This window comes from Papio anubis, chromosome 10 (assembly GCF_008728515.1).
Source record: "Papio anubis isolate 15944 chromosome 10, Panubis1.0, whole genome shotgun sequence".
Lineage (NCBI taxonomy): Eukaryota > Metazoa > Chordata > Mammalia > Primates > Cercopithecidae > Papio > Papio anubis.
The window spans coordinates 56,849,723-56,870,471 of record NC_044985.1 but is presented as its reverse complement, the minus strand read 5'-3'; the positions used below and the strand labels follow the sequence as shown (position 1 = coordinate 56,870,471).

The following is a 20,749-nucleotide window of genomic DNA, read 5'->3' as shown; positions in this document are numbered from 1 at the left end:
AAGGCTGAAAAATACTTTCATCAGGTGTACATTCAGGGTTTCCTAGAAAAAGAGTTGGCAGGTATATGGCCGGGCGCGGTGGCTCAAGCCTGTAATCCCAGCACTTTGGGAGGCCGAGATGGGCGGATCACGAGGTCAGGAGATCGAGACCATCCTGGCTAACACGGTGAAACTCCGTCTCTACTAAAAATACAAAAAACTAGCCGGGCGAGGTTGCGGGCGCCTGTAGTCCCAGCTACTCTGGAGGCTGAGGCAGGAGAATGGTGTAAACCCGGGAGGCGGAGCTTGCGGTGAGCTGATATCCGGACGCTGCACTCCAGCCTGGGTGACAGAGCGAGACTCCGTCTCAAAAAAAAAAAAAGAAAAAGAAAAAGAAAAAGAGTTGGCAGGTATAACTGAGGAGACTTTTGGGGAGAACTGGAATGAGTAGTGACCATTTTGAGACTGGATTGGAGTTTATCTGCTTTTGTTCCTTTTAAGCATTGCTGATTGACTTGCAGCGATTTCAGATATACTTGCTGGTCCACCCTCCATTTATCCTCACATCCAGAAAGAAGAGAATCTTTTTTGCTTTGAGGAGATATTGTCTCAACAGCAATGATGCTGAGCAATGCCTATTTCAAAATACATGAATCAACCTTTACTTAAAATAAACTATTCATTTTTTGATTTCTCAACATATCATTGCTCCAGTGGATTCAACCATAGGTCAACCCAAAAGGTACATAGCTGAATTTGAAACAGAATCTACAAAAATCAAGCCTTCCTACTTAATCTCTTAAATTCTTAAGTTCTACACACAGCTTTATCAGAGAAAGCTGAAGTCATTCCTAAAGCCCTGATTTGTTTTTTTTTTGGGCCATCTTTAAAGGATTTTTAAAATGTTAAGTATTACTTGTGTCCATAAACATACAAGCCTCTTCTCTGCCTCACTCTTCTCACCTGAGGTGAAACACATTAGCCAGACAGGCAAAAGGGATTTTATTAATCTGCAGTTTTGGACACCATCGGGGACCCAATCCCATTCTCTCCTTCCCTATTTTTTTTTTTTTTTTTGAGGAGTCTCGCTCTGCCACCCAGGCTGGAGTGCAATGGCCCAATCTTGGCTCACCACAACCTCTGCCTCCCGGGTTCAAGTGATTGTTCTGTCTTAGCCTCCCGAGTAGCTGGGATTACAGGCATGTGCCACCACCATGCCCAGCTAATTTTGTATTTTTAGTAGAAATGGGGTTTCTCCATGATAGTCAGGCTGGTCTCAAACTCCTGACCTTAGGTGATCTGCCTTCCCTGGCTTCCCAAAGTGCTGAGATTACAGGCGTGAGCCACCGCGCCTGGCCTCTCCTTCCTTATTTTTAACTCTGGTGCCAGTTTGCTATCTAATTCTTTTTTTTTTTTTTCCTAGACTGAATCTCACTCTGGCTGGAGTGCAGTGGCTTGATGTTGGCTCACTGCAAACCTCTGGGGCTTGAGCGATTCTCGTGCCTCAGCCTCCCAAGTTGTTGACTACAGGGGAGTAGTGCATCACCACGCCCAGCTAATTTTTTGTATTTTTAGTAGAGACAGAGTTTCGCCTTGTTGGCCAGGCTGACCTCAAACTCCTGGCCTCAAGAGACCCACCCACCTTGGCCTCCCAAAGTGCTGGGATTATAGGCGTGAGCCACTGCACCAGGTCCAGTTTGCTACCTAATTCTATTCCTTCTCTTCCTTGCCTTCTGATGCAGAGCACTAGCACTCTCGAGAAAACACCAAGAATGACTCAGCTGATGTGGAGCCAAGAGACTTACCCCTCACTCGGGATGATGTGGCATGTGCTTAAGGGGGTGCAGGGAGAAGAGGTTCCCAGACTGGGAACCAGGGATGCTTAAGTAGAGCACAGCAGGAAGCAGAGTGACTGATGTTAGCTGATTTGTTTGCTGTCTATCTATTCTAAGTGCCAATAAGTAGTGGCATGGTTGTAACTGGCTGAGCACCCTAAATGCAAATGTATGTAAGGTGATATGCTGTAAGTTAAGGACTACCTACATATGCATTTACATTATTGAAGGGTATTTCCAGAATGTTGCAGGCAGTTCCTAATCAAGGCACATCACCTTGCTTACAGAGAGCTGGTCCTTGTGTTCTACTGACAAGAAGAGAAGTCTCTACGATGTTACATGAAAATATCTTTAAGAATATGAAGGTTTCCGCATGATTTGAGATGCCCGATGCATCAATACACAATTAAGCAAATTAACATAGCTAAAGTCTCAGGTACACTACCCTAAACACAGAGCTTATTATTTTTATAATGTAATGAGGCATCATTCAGCAGCAGCATCCAGCATGAAACTCAAATTTTTTTTCACTTTCCCTATTTGAAGAATTTGGTAGGTGTTGATGAAACTTAAAATAGACAATTCCCCAAAGGAAACACTACTACTTTTGGAAGTCACACAGTGAAATCAACGCATGAGTTGCTTCCCTTACTGAGTGCTAAATCACGTTCTATTTGCTTTGTAAAGAGATGCTTGTAGAGAATGGAGTAGTAAAATGTAAAGGAGTTAATTGCCCCAGGAAAATTCAGACATACTTTGAAGGGGTTGCTAGAATACAAATATAACTATCAGTGTTCATTATTTAGATGAAGTTGTTTCCAAAGCAACTCTGACAGTTATAAATAAAGCCCAGAAATGTTCAGTCAGGAAAATGGAAAAAAAAAAGATAAAAATAAATGAAGTTTGAATTGCTTTAGAAAGCATTCATCTATGCAGGAATGTATGAGAAAAAAGACCTTGTTTAGGGGTTTGGTGTATTAAAAATATTTAATTTCCAACAGCGATGCCTAAGTAAGTTTACATTAAATGTAAAATAAAATCTGAATTGCTTTTAGATGGCAGGACAAATAAAAATTATTTTTTGCAAGTGGTTTCTATTTTTAGCATATTATATACACAAAATGAGTAGAACTAATTCTACAATAAATGTTTTCTGGATACTGAGTCTAAGTAGAGACTTTCAGAACAACAGAATTATGATTTTTCCATTTAATGTGTCAAGCACGCTAGTCAATTATAATATCACAAAACATGACAAACATGTCTGCCCTGAAGCTACAACTAGATTTCATGGATAGAAATAAAGTAGAGAAAAGAGAAAGAGAAAAGGAATTCAGGAGTGGAAAGGCAATGACCCAAAATGTTATCCGTACAATCAGCTTTGGAATTCTTACTACTTTTGGTCTGAAAAAAGAACATCTAAAGACAGAATAAAACATTTTCTGATGGTAAGTCCCCATTTCAGGAGGGGAAAATGCACCCCACCAATTCTGTAAGAATATACCAAATATTATTACCTTTGGCTACATCAGTGGCCCAGGTCATAATGTGATCCATATCCATCTCCTCACTTCTATTACTGTTAATGTAATCATAGAGTGATCCCAGAGAAGCATATTCTATTTTAAAAGGAAAGATAAGCATATAATTAAAATCAAGGTACATTTCAGAAATAAGACTTTATATTTTCATTGAGAAAATACATTAAAGAATTTACCAAAAGATATCAAAAGTATATACAAAATTATTCCATGCTATGGTTTCTAAAAGTTAATGTCATCCTGAAAAATATCTGTCAAACACAAGACCAGTAACATACAATGAATAGTAAACTTCAGTTGAGAATCAAAAGCCATTTAGCTGGAACTGAGAAACACGAAGAGGTGTTGGAAGAATAAATTTGAAACAAAGGTATGTATGTAAATAGATATTTCTTTAAAAATTGTTATTCTTCTGAGATAGATATTAAATGCATAAATCAGAGAGCTTATATGACAATGCAAACAAATCAATCATTGCCACATAAGGACTTGGAAGAGTTCTCAAAATTTAAGCACAAAAGGTCAAAAAAGTGAGAAAAATCCTTTAAAAATGAAGTATAAATTACATACCATAAACTCACCCGCAATAAGTATATTATTGGATGATTTTTAGCAAATTCATAAAGTTGGGCAACCACCACCACAATCCAGTCTTAGAACCTTTCCATCATTACAAACAGTTCTCTTGTGCCGGTTTGCAGTTAATCATCACTCTCACCCCAGCCCTACAATCTGCTTCTTCTCTCTAGCAATGTGTCTTTTCTGGATAGTTCATATAAACAGAATCATACAAATTGTTCCTGGTGTCTGACATCATTCCCTCAGCATAATGTCTTTTTTCTTTCTATTTTTTTGGAGTCAGGGTCTCGTTCTGTTGCCCAGGTTGGACTGCAGTGGTGTGATCACAGCTTATTGCAGCCTTGACCTTGGCTCACTGTGGCCTCCACCTCCCAGGCTCAAGCAATCCTCCCACCTCAGCCTCCCAAGTAGCTGGGACTACAGGCACACACCACCATGCTGAGGCTGATTTTTTTTTTTTTTTTTCAGTAGAGATGAGGTCTTGCTATGGAGTCTAGGCTAATCTCAAACTCCTGAGCTCAAGCAATCCTACCTGTCTCAGCCTCCCAAAGTGCTGGGATCATAGGCTTAAGCCACTGCGCCTGGCCGCATAATGTTTTCTAAGTTCACTCAAATGGTAAGTGTACAAGAAGACTTCATTCAGTTTTATTGCTGAATACTATTCTGTTGTACAGATATACTACATTTGATTTATTCAGTCCCCAGTTGATAGATATTTGGATTGTTCCCAGTTTTTGGCTATTACGAATAATACTCCTATGAACATTTGTGTACATGTCTATGTATGTAAATATGTTAATTTTTCTTGGGTAGATTTCAGGACTGATATTGCAGGGCCATATGGTAAGTTTATGTCTAACTTTTAAAGAAACTATCAATCTGTTTTCCAAAGAGGCTGTACTATTTTTATATTCCTGCCAGCAATGTATGAGGGTTTCAGTTTCTCCACATCCTCACCAACATTTGATATTGTCTTTTTTTTTTTTTTTTTGAGAAAAGGGTCTTGCTATGGTGCCCAGGCTAACCTCAAACTTCAAACTCCTGTTGTCAAGCGGTCCTTCCCTGCCACCCTCTGCCTCACAAGTAGCTGGGATTACAGGTGCATGTGACTGTGCCCAGAAGTACTGTCTGTTGTTTTGATTATGGCCATTGTAGTGGGTATAACACTAGTGGTATCTCACAGAGCTTTTAATTTGCATTTCCCTAGTGACTGACGAAGTTGGGCATCTTTTTATGTGCCTATTAGCCCCTTTTATATATTTTTAAGCAAAATGACTATTAAAATCTTTTGTCCATTTTTACGTTGGGTTGTTTTATTGAGTTCTAATAATTTTTTTTTAGTTTTAGATACAAGTCCTCTGTCATATATATGATTTGCAAATATTTTTTCCCAGTTTGTCATTTGTCTTTTCATTCACTTAAGATCATCTTTCAAAGAGCAGAAATTGTTAATTTTTATAAATTCCAATTTATCAACTTTCTTTTATGGCTGTGCTTTTGGTATCATTTGTAAGAACTCTCTGCCTAACCCCAAAGCATGAAGATTTTCTCCTATTTTTCTTTTAAGAGTTTATAGTTTAACCCTTATACTTAGGCTTATTATCCATTTTGAGTTCATTTTTATGTATGGTCTGAGGTGTGGCTCTAATTTTTCTTTGGCATATGAATTTATTTTTGAGACAAGGTCTCACTCTGTTGCCTAGGCTTGAGTGCAGTGGCACACTCTTGGCTCACCGCAAGCCTCAACCTTCTGGGCTCAAGCAATCCTCCCACCTCAGCTTCTCTAGTAGCTGGGACTACAGGTGCACATCACCACGCTAGCTAATTTTTTTTGTACAGACGGGATTTTGCCATGTTGCTCAGGCTGGTCTTGAACTCCTGGGCTCTAGTGATCCTCTCGCCTCAGCCTTCCCCAGTGCTGGAATTACAGGCGTGAGCCACTGCACCTGGCCCTGGCATAAGAATTTCTAATTGTCTCAACGATCAAAGACTGTCTTTTACCTACTTAACTGTCTTGGCATCTTTGATGAAAATCAATTGCCAATCAATGTAAGGCTTTTTCCCTAGACTTTTAACTGTGTTCCTTTGGTCTACATCCCTGTAGATATTATGCCAATATTGTATTAGGTTGATTACTACAGATTTGTAAGTTTTGAAATGAGGCAATCTAAGTCCTCAAAGTTAGTTCTTTCTCAAAATTGGTTTGACTATTTTGCATTACCACATACATTTTAGGATTGGCTTATTAATTTCTAAAAAAAAGTCTGCTGGGATTTGGATAGGAATTGCGTGGAATTTATAGATCATTATGGGGAGAAGTGCCCTCTTGACAACATCAAATCTTCCAAACCATAAATATGTAAATGTCTATAATATAGTCAAAGATGTTGAAATTAAATTGGTGTCTATCATTTCTTACCTTTAACCAATAAACATTATTTTTCTTTAAAGGAGATAAAAGTACTACTCATTAAATATAGTGAAAATAAACATCATTAATTAAACGCTATGTCTCGCTAACCTCTTTATATCCATTAACACTCTGTAGTAAAAATAACCTTGGTTTTTGCTATGGCTTTGTATTTCTTTAAAATATTAACTAAAATAGATTTCTGATTTGGGAAATATGATAACCAGTGCCATTTGGTTTTAAAAAGAATTGTATCTTAATCACCAAGTAAAGACAGCAAGAAAACAATGACGTGGTCACTTGAAGATTCTCTCAGTCTACTGTTCACCATCTAGTCAGACACCCTTAAACTGATTCCAGCAAAATGTCTAAGAAATTCATCGATCAGCCTCCAAAGCACATCAGAGAAAGTGCTAATACAGTGAACAGTAAAAAAACAATGGCAGCAGAACATCTTATTTAAACTTTTGAGATGATAAAACAGTACAGAAGTGGGAACCATTTGGAATTTTTTTTCTTGTTTTGGTTAAGATCATTAATACTTTATAAACTTCATACATATGGCCCACTGTAAGGTTTAAAGAATAAAAGGTTTAATAGAATAAGCAAGAGAATGCCATAAAACCCTTGAAATAAGAAACACTGCTAACTTTTACAAACACAAAGTTCCTCACGTTTCAATCAAGTTTAGTCAGCCCTCATTATTCATAAGGACAAGTAGGCCAGTTTACAGACAAGCGGCACCCTATGAATGGCTCTTAGGCACGACACAGTTCTTAAGATAAATATGTTTACACTTGAAACAGTCATGTGCATATTACAAAGATGGCAACTGTAGTCCTGTAAAATTATACCTAAGAAAAGAACGAGTCAACTTATATTCAGGAACTTCTAAAATCCCTCATATTTTAAGATGCTCTCTCCATTACTTTATTTGAACAACAAAACACTGTTTAGGGAAAAATATATAAGTCTGAGATGATCTCAATCAAAGCCAGTTTTTCAAAGCTTATAAAGGTCACCTATAAGAATAAGACAAAAGGGAGGGAGGAAATAAGGGAAGGGTAACAAAATTTAACACAGAGCCAATTATTCCTGGAACTGTAAGCTCTCAATTCCAACTGCGGGATGTCACTGAAAACGAGCCTTCTAAAGATCACTTTGAAAAGCAGTCAGTTATGATTATAAATATACCATATGGGACTAAAATATTCAACAATCCTAATGTTATGCCATTGGGTACTTGTAGCTTGAGATAAATATCCAGAGATAGTATTATACAGAGATTCCCCAAACCATGATACTTCAAACATCTTATACTATAGTTAAGACACTACTCCAAAAACCACGTTAACTTTAAAAAGTCATTCTAATGATGATGAAGACATGGAATACCATTTGACCCAGCAATCCCATTACTGGGTATATACCCAAAGGAGTATAAATCATTCTACTATAAAGACATACACACACGTATGTTTATTGCAGCACTATTCACAATAACAATGACTTGGAATCAACCCATTGATCTGTCAATGCCCATCAATGACAGACTGGATAAAGAAAATGTGGCACATACACACCATGGAATACTATGCAGTCACAAAAAGGATGAGTTAATGTCCTTTGCAGGGACATGGATGAGATTGGAAACCATCATTCTCAGCAAACTAACACAGGAACAGAAAATCAAACACCACATGTTCTCACTCATAAGTGGGAGTTGAACAATGAGAATACATGGACACAGAGAGGGGAATATCACACACCGGGGCTTGTGGGGGGGTTTTATTTAATGCTAGGGAAGGGATAGCATTAGGAAAAATACCTAATGTAGATAATGGGTTGATGGGTGCAGCAAACCACCATGGCACGTGTACACCTATGTAACAAACCTGCACGTTCTGCACACGTATCCCAGAATTTAAAGTATAATAAAAAAGATACATCATTAAATAAAATGGTTTCATGACTGAAGTTGCAAGAAAGGCAATATTATTACCTTTATTTCATATAAAATATCATCTTTAGGTATGTGGATAGCTAAACTAACATATTAACTATTTTAAATAAGCATTCAATTCTTTCATCCTTTTGGTTTTCCCATTGGAAATTGTGGACTCACTATATACACATATGGTCACATGCTTTTCAAACCACTTCTCTGAAGAAAGTAGTTTACTGGATTTTAGTATAAAGCATTTGTTTCTTTTTTTTTTTTTAAGTCATTAAGAACCACATTAAGCAAACATTTCCTTTTCATTTATAAGATGATTCTTCCCTTTGAGTTTTACGGTGACAATAGCTGGCTTCGAAAAATGTAAACATAATACCAGTTTTGTTGGAACAAAACCATTACCATGAAATCTCTTTGTAATGTCACCAAGACCAAGCTTAATTTAGATTATAACTAATAGAATAAATAAATTTACGCAAATGTCTGAAATGTGTTACAACAAAATGTGACACTTGTCTCTAATTGACTAATAAAAAAAGACCAGCACAATATCAAAACATGCAAATTAGATGTATTTGTGCTTAAAATAAATCAAGATCAAGTTAAGGGAAATGAGATTGGGCACTTAAAAATTAGTATGTTTTCCTTGGCTGGGTTGAATGAGAATTTGGGCCTGCTGAGAAATGATGCAGAACTAGTCTCCTCTCTTAGAGAAGTAATAGAGGCTAACGCAGAACAGGTAACTTAAGAGGTGAGATCAGCCCCTGACAACAAAGAGCAATTTCCAGGCATCTGGGATCCTAAATCACTTCTCTCTGGAACCCTGGGACCCAGTCTGCCACCCTTTTTTTATTCTTAGATTACCAGATACTTTGGGTGTGGGTTCCTCTCCAATCTGGCTTGCTGCAAAAGAGCTACATGGTCTGGTACCTAACAACTCCTTCCTTCATCTCCCAGGAACTCCCCCTGCCCTCATGTATTTATGTTTTACACACACACACACACACAGAGAAATAAAATAATGGGAGTAGTACAGAATGAAGAGGTTTCCAAAGATCAAAGAAAAGATGATCCAGGCCGGGCGTGGTGGCTCACACCTGTAATCCCAGCACTTTGGGAGGCTGAGGTAGGCAGATCATGAGGTCAAGAGATCGAGACCATCCTGGCCAACATGGTGAAGCCCCGTCTCTACTAAAAACACAAAAATTAGCTGGGCGTGGTGGCGCACACCTGTAGTCCCAACTACTCAGGAGGCTGAGGCAGGAGAATTGCTTGAACCCAGGAGGTGGAGGTTGCAGTGAGCCCAGCTCGTACCACTGCTGCCTGGCAACAGAGCAAGACTCCGTCTCAAAAAAAAAAAAAAAAAGAAAAGAAAAAGAAAAAAAGAAAAGATGATCCATTATTGTTTCTTTTGGCTTTGGAGTCTGAGTTTCTTGTCACCCCATTTCTTTGTAGATCTGGGAGAAAGATGTTCATTTCCCTTCGATGGGAAATAAATTGGCAGCTGCCTCTTAGTCTCTTCCCCAGGTCCCCTGATTAGCAGGTTTTATATGTCTGTGATAAAAAGTTTCAGCAAACACACATGCACAACTATACACATACATACATACTCTCACCCAGAGATCATGTATTCTAGTCCCTTCATTCACATGAGAAAACAGACAGAGAGAGATCATCAGTGACCCATCTATGAAGCTCTGGCAGAATCAAGACAAGATCTCACATCTCACAATTCCCATTCCATTGCTCATTCCATTCCACCACTCTGATAAATAATTCTTTCAAGCCCTCAGCATGAATGACAACAGCTGCCTGCTGCAACAACCTTTTCTATTAAAAAACAAAAAACAAAAAACAAAAAAAACGACCTCAAATTGAATGGATTCAAGCCATCCAAGCTTCCTCCTTCAGAGCCTCCACCATTTGATAAATACGATGAGGTTCACAGAGGGGTATCTGGCTGGGGCTGGGTGATCAAGGTCAGTTTTCCTGCCTATCTTTGCTTCTCTGTTAACCGCCTCATACTAAGACTTATTTGTGCTCATTTCCAGTGGCACAGTAAGTGTCATCATCACTAATCCATGTGATCTCTTCACTCCCAAACTGGGCTCAGTTGTCATATTTTCTACTACCCACGCACAGAGCATAGCTGTAGATGGTAGGTTGAAAGGCTCACATAAATAGCACTTAGTTAATTAAAACTAATATCTCTAGGAACAAAGATAAACATATCAAATCAATACATTCAAAACACTAAAACTCATCTAACAGGTCTCTTTAATAATCAGTCTCATAAGAGCTATAAATTCACAATCTACTACTACCTCATAATCTGAAATTGTGTTGTTTTAATTCTTATGTTTAATGTTAACAGTTGCTTTCTTACTGGCTCTACAGAGAAAGAGATATGGATCCACAAAAAAACAATCAATTTAACTAAATAATTTGGTAGTTGCAAGTATGAGTAGAGAATGCTAAAGGGATGAATAAAATAAAGGACTGGTTAGTGTGATACAAATACTGAATGAAAGCGAACTTCTTGGATTATTTCTCCCTCTTTTAGATGAGGTGACCTAGGGGAAATATGCTGGCTAAGAATGTTTCATATCTTCCTACTCAGAGTAAACATTTGGAAAAATAATTTCATATCACCACTCAAGTCCCCTTTTTTGCATTCACCCTCACCTCAAGAAACTAGAACACTTCATGAATAGCTCATTAGTTGGCCAAAAATATTTTCAAAAAGCATTAAACATCAAGAGTATATAACAAGAAACAGAATTTCTAATCTCTTGGGAGTATCACACTTTCTTAGGGAGGAATAATATCAGCCACAAACGAGGATCAGAACACTGGATTCAGATTTAAAAAGTAAATATAACTAGTTAAAAAATAGTAGATACAATAGACACAGAAAAAAGGAGCCACATGGTATATGGGTTGACAAAGAAAGGTTTAACTTTAAATCAGAAATCTGACTTAAAACGTGAGGTATGGTTACCTCCCCCCTAACCAACAATATACTCCATTCTTGGGTATTTACGTTTATAGGAAATATAGACTCAAGATAAAAATTGCTACATGCCCCATTTCAGTCACAGATCTAAAGGCAGTGAATTGGGGAAAAAAGTCCCTCCACTTAAGAACTTAGGTTAAAATGCTACTAAGAGTAAAAGCATGTTAAACTACCTGCTGCTAGAAGATGGAATAACAGCAACCATGTTTCTCTGAGTTTAAGAACCAGTCAGCTCACAGCTTTCCAGAACCTAGCTTGCACAGAAGAGGAGCTTCTGTGGAGAATCAGCTTGAGGAATTTATAGCGCTTTGGTTCTACCACTAGCTAGGTGACCATGGGAAAGCTGCTTAAGTTAGAGATGTAGTTTCTTACTAGTAAAACAGAAATTATTTTATCTATGTCATAGGATTACTGTAAGTATTAGATGAGATAATTTATAGAAAGTACTTAATACAATCCTTTTTGTTTAGGGGTGTTTTGTTGTTATTTTCTGTAAAGACAATCCAGGTTCTCACCTCTATCGTGGGAGAAGATATGGCTAATATTTTAAGGTTTTCTTGTTTGACTTTGTTTTAATCAAAGAATTGCCAAGATAGAGATCAAAGTTATTTGTTGTAAAACCGAGTTATTGTAGACCTACAAGCTATTCAGTGGATTATACAAATATGAGCATAAAGTATTAAAGATATGTGTCTCTCTGTATTTTCATGTGGCAAAACTTTCTATGTGCTCCTTTTTAGAAAGGGTATGTCTGTCAGTTATAAACTGCTGCTCCAAATTATATGATAATTTAGATCAAGGTCATTACCAACTTAGTTGACCAAACCTGAAAAATATTGTTCTCATGTCAGAGACCTTGAAGAAAGAATGCTCTAATGGGATTAAAATGCCTTGCAAAGAATTACAACATGAATAGCTCAAGAAATCTTAATTTATAAAAGGTCACAGAGTTACAAAAAACATCTCTCATTTCAGCTAATTAAATGAAATTTTAGTTAAACGGCACCTTGAAATATTGGTATTGCAGCTGCAAGTGCATTTAAATAGCATTTACGCAGATATAATTAGCACAATTAAACATGGGTAGAAGTGGAAACACTATTCTTAATTATATTGATATAATCAGTTTTATTAATGCTTTATAGCAACAAAAGTGACATCTGACAGTAACACACAATTCATGATTGAACCTAATATTAAGCATTTTAGCATATTAAGGAATCTAAAGCTAGGTAATTGGAAAAAGAAAGAAGTCAAATACTGAGTTCTTACCTGTGACAATGCCATAGTTGGGAGGTTCAAGAATTACTCCATAAAACTGGATGATGTTTCTGTGACTGAGGACACTGAGTATTTCTGCCTGTACGAAAAATAAAATGCAAAGTTGCATAAAATTTCACATTTATAATAGTAGAATAAAACAGGCTTCCTACTCATTTTTTTTTTTTTTTTTTTTTTGAGCTAGGATCTTGCTCTGTTGCCCAGGCTAGAGTGCAGTGGTGTGATCTTGGCTCACTGCAGCCTTGGCCTCCTGGGCTCAAGTAATTCTCCTGCCTCAGTCTCCCAAGTAGCTGGGACTACAGGCACATACCACTACACTCAGCTAATTAAATTTATTATTTATTTTTTTTTAGAGATGGGGTCTATGTTGTCCAGGCTGATCTCGAACTCTTGGGCTCAAGCAATCCTCCCACCTTGGCCTGCCAAAGTGCTGGGATTACAGGTGTGAGCTACCACGCCTGGTCTTAGTTTTCTTTTACGTACATTTACAAAGATGTATATGTGCCCAACCAGTATGTAATTCTGCTAAAGTTGTCTTTCTTGGAAGTTTAAACATTTCTACTGAAGCTTTCTGAAAATTTAGAAAGAAAATGGGGTTGAAGAAGCGATAAGAGAGGTGTTTACTCCAAGCCCACCTGACTGATAATGGAGGAGAATGACTGAAGAGATACCCCATTTATTTACAGTGAAGGTCCTCTTCCTAATAGTCAACTATATATATTTTGCAAAATGTCTGTTCTGAGAGGCTACAGCCAGACTGACCTTCTGTTGGTTAGATGAGTCAAAATTAAGGTAGGGATTTTAAAATGTTAATGGAATCGATTTAGGTAATACCCACTTATTTATCTAATCATTTATTCAAAATATATTATTGTTCTCCTTCTGTATGCAAGGCACTACAAACTTATAGGTAGATTCTTGACTTTCAGTGGTGATTTGATAGGAGGCCATATTTATACATTTTGAAACATGTTAAATACTACAAAGCGGTACTGAAGAATGACATGGTAAAAATAAGTTGTATTTATTAAACTTAATTTTTAAAACAAAAAAACCAGATACTATAGTGTATATCCGCTAATGTCAATAGAAAGATGATCACTACATAAATCATATATTCATCAACATTTTATGACTTTTGTGGAGATAAAATATGGCTAATCAAGAATTAGAAATATAATGAGGTATAAAATTACATAAGTTAAATATAGAAAATATTTAGTATTTTTCAATGAAAGGTATATTATTGGCAATAAGTAGACAGGAGATTTATAAGTCCCCACCCCAGAAAGAGGATCATCAAGAAGAATGTCAGCAGTTAATGAAAATGGAGACACTTTGGTCAGAAAGGGACTCCCCTCTGGGAATGTATAAACTATGAGTAGTGTTATTTGCTATGAATTTTTTTCATAGGATAAGAGTTGGGGTTTCATTAAAAACAGCCGTGAAACTGGTTTTGAAGATGGTGTAACTAGGTGGAAAACAGAAGTTTGAGGGTTGGCATAGAGTCAATATGAAATTGAGATAAAGAATATCACTGATTGTGAGAGACACTTATCAGGCTTGATTTGACAGTGTTTTAGTAATACGTGTGTGGAAGGGGGCTATTACTGCTTAATCAAACAATTCCTTAACACTTATTGAGCGCCTAGTGTGTATAGAGGGGTCTGTGTTCATCAAGCAACCTTCTTCTCATAGTTTGGTTTCTCAAGTAGGAAGAAGATATATTATTTGTGCAACACAACTATTCATCCACATGGCAACTCTACTTCTTATGAAGAAATAATAAATAAGGTTTATTGTAAAAATAGAATGTATGTGCAGTTTGGAAATCACAAAGCCCCATCTTTAAGTGGTAGACCAACTGTTTGTGAATAAAGCATTAGAGTTCAATGTGAGTAAAGCAATAGAGTTAATGTTTGAACCAGTATTTGTCAAACTGAGGCAGTGTTATCCTTTGGAATATTCTTTGGGGCACCTGAATTGTGTCATCATTAAAAATTTTTGTATCAATAAAGAATAAATACAAGAATATTCTGAATCCTTGGATGACTACTTCACAATGCAGCATGATGGGATTTTCAGTGTTCCAGCTGGTTTCCATGTTTATATTTAAGATATTGCCAAGTGATATCTTGAAGAAATAGGATTGATCATTTCAGGTTCCAGTAAGCATGTCTAACAGCTGTTAGGCTGGCAAATGCTAATGTCAAAATAACAATCATTATCCTATATCCCCTTGTTGTGCTCATATTTTTTGCAAAAAAAATTTGCAGTATAATTTCCAAGTAAATCATATTTTCATGAAATAAGATTTTAGGTTCTTATATAATAAACTAAGAATCTGATTTAACATCATAAAAACAACATGTTCCTTTAGAGTGCTGTACTGATTTAATGGAAATGGGCCAACAGTAAACAGAGGCAGACTGAATAAGTAAGTGATATGTTTGTAATAAATGAAGGTCAAATGACATCATGATGTTAGCAGTTCAAATAAGCTCCAATAAAAACAAGTGTGAGGTTAACCAAATTATTAAAACCTGTTTGTTGCAATCACCCTCTGACAGCAAGCAGATATACTCTCTGGATTTTGCCTTTATAGGCACCTGCTCGCAAGAGTTCATGGAAAAAAAACTGTTGCAATAAATGGGCAGTAAATAATTTCTCACTGAATTGCTGTTTTTCCTTTGTTTTCCAGATTTATATTCTAGGATAATCTAGCAAATGAGCTGCACATCAAAATAATGGATTATTGGTTTAAAAATGCATTCACTGTTAAAAAGAAAACATGATAATGATGAAAGCTAAAATAATGGCCCATCATACAAAAGTATATCTTTTTACACTATTAAAACCAACATAAGCCATTTATTTTCAGTAAATATAATTGGATAACAATTGTTAAAGCTGTACTGATTTTATTTTTGTTTAATTGAAAAATTGACTTTGAATTTACCTGTATATGAGAGTTATAAGGAGTTATTAATTCTTAGTTTTATGTTTGTGTTTATTTAAGTTACACAGAAATAATTTCAGTCAACATGCGAAATCTGGAAGACTAAAATTTTCTATATAAAAGATCTACACATTTCTCAGTGTGCAAAATGCTATTCTAAGGAGTCAAACAGATATTCGGACCCAATGTCCAAAGCAGCATTATTCAAAATAAACAAAAGGTAAAAACAACCAAAGTGTTTATCAACTGATAAATAAAATGTGAGGTTGTATATAAACACAATGAAACACTATTTCAGTTGTAAACACGAATTAAGTTTGGATATGCGCTGCAACATGAATGGGCCTTGAAAATATCATGCTAAGTAAAATACACCAGGCACAAAAGGGCAGATACTGTATGATTCTACTTATATGAACTATCTTGAATGAACACATTCAGCAATAAAGAAAGCAGATTAGAGGTTGTAACCAGGGGCTGATGGGAGGAGAAAATGAGGGGTTATTGCTTAACGGGTACAGCGTTTCTGTTTGGGGTGATGAAAATTTTTGTAAATAGTGGTGATGGTGCACAACACTGTGACTACAATAAATGCCACTGGCCAGGCACAGGGGCTCATGCCTATAATCCCAGCATTTTGGGAGGCTGAGGCAGGAGAACAGAAGCACTTGAACTCAGGGGTTTGAGATCAGTTTGGGCAACATAGTGAGCCCTTGTCTCTACTAAAAATAAAAAATTAGCCAGGTGTGGTGGCACATGCCTGTGGTCCCAGCTACTCAGGAAGCTGAGGCAGTAGGATGGCTTGAGCCCAGGAGGTCAAAGCTGCAGTGAGCTGTGACTGTGCCACTGCAATCCAGCCTGGGCAACAGAGCAAGACCCTGTCTAAATAAACAAATAAATGCCAGTGAATTATACACTTAAATAGGTTGAAATGGCAAATTTTATGCTATGTATATTTTACCACAATAAAAAAGTTTTAAAAATGGTATTCTAAACTTTTGCAGAAATGAATGATCAGAGTCTACATATTCAATAATCACCTTAAAGTTATACAAACTATGGTCTAAATATTCTTAAGATAAATATATAATTTTCCAAACTAGGACTTGGAGGATCTAAGAAAAGACTGGGACAGACTGCAACAATATATATTTATATTTAGACAGAGTCTCACTCTGTCGCCCAAGCTGGAGTGTAGTGGCACAATCTCCGTTCACTGCAACATCTGCATCCCAGGTTCAAGTGATTCTCCTGCCTCAGCCTCCTGAGTACCTGGAATTACAGGCACGTACCACCATGCCCAGCTAATTTTTGTACTTTTTTTTTTTTTTAGTAAATACAGGGTTTCACCACGTTGGCCAGGCTGGTCTCAAACTCCTGACCTCAAATGATCCGCCTGCCTCGGCCTCCCAAAGTGCCAATTTTAACTCAGGCTCTAAGATTCTCCATAAAATAAAGGGCCCCAATCTGACACATAAACGGAGGAATCAAGGTCTATTCATAAAAATGTCTAATAGTCATGTCCTTATTAGGGTACCAAAATGTCTCTACAGATTATTGTTTGCCTGCTCTTACTGTTTCCAGCTGGGGCCAGTTCCTTTCTCCCTTCCTCTTTCCTTTATTGGAAAAATTACAGAAGTTTTAGTTTGTTAATTAACCTGGGAGGTCGTGAGTATTTTGTTGTTAGTTTTATCAGCATTTCTATAAGTTTACAGGGGAAAACGAGCTATTAGGTCAGTTTGCCATGTTTCCAGACATCGACTAACACACAGGTTCCAAACGACTGATTCAGAGATATTAAAAGAAGTTAAATATCATAGTTTTAATTATCTTCTTTAAAGTATTTCCAACAGTTTAAAAATATCTCCATCTTCAGAAGGACTCTTTTCCTCCGATTCAAAACTTTTTTTCAACCTAATCCCAATTTTTATTTTGTTTATTTAATTTTGGAGAGCTGCCATAGACTCCTTAAAGATTCTGTGTCTTTAAAGCTTGTTTTGCAAACATCGACAAATGGGACTAATTAAACTGAAGAGCTTGTGCACAGCAAAAGAAACTATCAACAGAGTAAACAGACAGTCTACCGAATGGGAGAAAATATTTGCAAACTATGCATCTCACAATCACACAGGTCTAATGTCCAGAATCTATAAGGAACTTTAAAAAGTTTACAAGCAAAAAACCACCCCGTTAAAAAGTAGGCAAAGGACATGCACACTTTTCAAAAGAAGACATACATGCAGCCAACAAGCATATGGAAAAATGCCCAACATCTCTAATCATTAGAGAAATGCAAATCAAAACCACAATGAGATACCATCTCACACCAGTTAGAATGGCTATTACTAAAAAATCCCAGCACTTTGGGAGGCCGAGGTGGGCAGATTATGAGGGCAGGAGTTCGAGACCAGCCTGGACAACATGGTGAAAGCCTGTCTCTACTAAAAATACAAAAATTAGCTGGACATGGTGGTGGGCACCTGTAATCCCAGCTACTCCAGAGGCTGAGGCAGGAGAACCGTTTAAACCCGGGAGGCGGAGGTTGCAGTGAGCCGAGATTGCGCCACTGCACTCCAGCCTTGCGACAGAGCTAGACTCCGCCTCAGAAAAAAAAAAAAAGTCAAGAAATAACAGATGCTGGTAAAGCTGTACAGAAAAAGGAATGCTCATACACTGCTGGTGGGAATGCAAATTAGTTTAGCCATTATGAAAGGCAGTTTGGTGACTTCTCAAAGAACTTAAAACAGAACTACCATTCAATCTAGCAATTCCATTACTTACATTCCATTACTGGGTAATGGAATACAATGGGGGAACCCAAGGGAATATAAATCATTTTACCATAAGGACACATGTTCGTCACAGCACTATTCACAATAGCAAAGACATGGAATCAACCTAAATGCCCATCAAAGGAAGACCGGATAAACAAAATGCGGTACATATATACCATGGAATACTATGCAGCCATAAAAAAGAACAATATCATGTCCTTTGCAGAAACATGGATACAGCTAGGAATACTATGCAGCCATAAAAAAGAACAAGATTGTGTCCTTTGCAGTGACATGGATGGAGCTAGGAATACTATGCAGTCATAAAAAAGAACAAGATCATGTCCTTTGCAGAAACATGGATGGAGCTGGAGGCCATTATCCTAAGTGAGCAAAGGCAGGAAATAGAAAACCAAATAAATACAACATGTTCTCACTTAAGAGTAGGAGCTAAACACTGAGTACACATGGACACAAAGTAGGAAACAATAGACACAGGGGTCTACTTGAAGGTGGAGGGTGGGAGGAGGGTGAGGACTGAAAAACTACCTATAGGGTACTATGTTTATTACCTGGGTGATAAAATAATCTGTACACCAGTCCGCCCATGACAGACAATGTACCCATGTAACACACCTGCACGTGTACCCCTAAACCTAAAAGTTAAAAAACTTGTTTTATACCTTTTGTATTTCATTAATATACTCTATATGTATTTATTTGATAAATATTGTAAAAATAAAACTCAGTTCACTTTTTGTGAAAGAAAGCAAAGATACCAACAACAACCTGTTGATGGGTATAGAATGAAAGCAATCGTTTATGAAGCCCCACATCATAAGGCCGGCAGGCTCCATTTACATCTTATACTCAGAACAGGCTTTTCTCTCTGATTGTCAACAGCTACTTCCCTCCACCTAGCAGCAGGATTGTGTATCAGTGGGGTCCATGCCTCTGCATGTGATGTGGCACTGACACAAGGTATACACTTCTTTTGCCCACGAATGTTAACTACTCCTTCAAGTCCTCTAGTGGGTGTGTGGTATTTAAGCACATAACTCCACAGACCTTGATCTCTAGGTCCTCATCTTTTTTTTTTTTTTTGTCTGGAGATGGAGTTTCATTCTTGTTGCCCAGGCTGGAGTGCAATGGCACAATCTCGGCTCACTGCAACCTCCGCCTCCTGGGTTCAAGTGATTCTCCTACCTCAGCCTCCTGAGTAGCTGGGATTACAGGCGCCCACCACCATGCCTGGCTAAGTTTTGTATTTTTAGTAGAGACGGTGTTTTGCCATGTTGGTCAGGCTAGTCTCAAACTCCTGACCTCAGGTGAGCTGCCTGCCTCGGCCTCTCAAAGCGCTGGGATTACAGGTGTGAGCCACCATGCCTGGCCGGTCCTCACCAATTGTAAGAGTCTATCATTTTATCAGAGTGTGGTAGTAACAGAAAGAAAAGTAGTTCATCTAATCACTCAGCTGAAGCCATCTCTTCACTGCACTCTACATCCAAGGTCCAAGGCTCTCTCCAAAAACTGTATCTCCAAAATACCAATATGATCCAGGGTCACTATATGTCCCCAAAGTTCAAGAATATAGGAGATGATCCTACATTTTTTAAAAATAAAAATTATGTGTATAGAAAAAAGGCAAGGAAGAAAGAAAACATTACTGTGGTCATCTATTTGTAAGTGGCAGAAAGAAGAGGGATCATACTTTTTTGTCTATTTCCCAAATTCTTTACAATAAGTCTATGTAATTTTTATAATCAGAAAAAGCAGTACAGGCATGTTATATGTAATATATATAAGACCATATGAATATGAAATTTAAAATATTTATTTGCATGGAAAGATTCTCCCTAGGATCGGGTCAGGAAGAAGTGAAGCTCTTTCCTTACCTTCCCAGGACTATGGTAGGCATATAAAAACTTGTTTAGTTAACCACTGACCTGTGATTTTCTCCTGATACGGCTCTGGAACAAACTAGGGTTCACTCGGGTTACTCTTACAGAAGGCCACAGGTTCTGAGAGGCCATGAGACCAAAGACGTGGATACTGGAAATCGCATGGGCTACAGATGAACTTCAATCTACTCAGTATGCATGTGGTTCAGCATTTTATTACATAATGCTCCTCTCCCTTCTCGTGTCTGCGCCTATGGTCTGCTACCCTTTAGAAGAGTCTTTTCTACTTTGCTCCTCTTGTAAAATGCTAGTATAATACCACATGAATGAGAAAAGTCAGATACCTTATATACAGGAAGCACTCAGTAACATTTAAAGGATGAATGAGCAGTATTTGATGATACTGATATTCAGTGTGTTTAAATAATTATGGAGAGCCTATGTCAGCAAATGTTAACCCTGAACCATACAGTGAGAAGAGTAAAATGCCGGAAGGTATGAATTTGCTTCAGTATTC

The 20,749-nt window shown here is 37.5% G+C and overlaps 1 protein-coding gene across 5 annotated transcripts in view; it reads right to left on the bottom strand.

The window, feature by feature from the left end:
- MAP3K20 (mitogen-activated protein kinase kinase kinase 20) overlaps window positions 1–20,749 on the bottom strand; it is a 191,289-nt gene that overhangs the window by 83,004 nt on the left and 87,536 nt on the right. For all 5 annotated transcript variants that reach the window (XM_003907619.5, XM_009182459.4, XM_009182455.4 and 2 more), the window contains 2 exons: window positions 12,590–12,677; window positions 3,332–3,433 (listed from right to left, as the gene is read on the bottom strand). In XM_003907619.5, coding sequence (XP_003907668.1) covers window positions 3,332–3,433; window positions 12,590–12,677 — 190 coding nt within the window. The remainder of the gene's footprint in view (window positions 1–3,331; window positions 3,434–12,589; window positions 12,678–20,749) is intronic.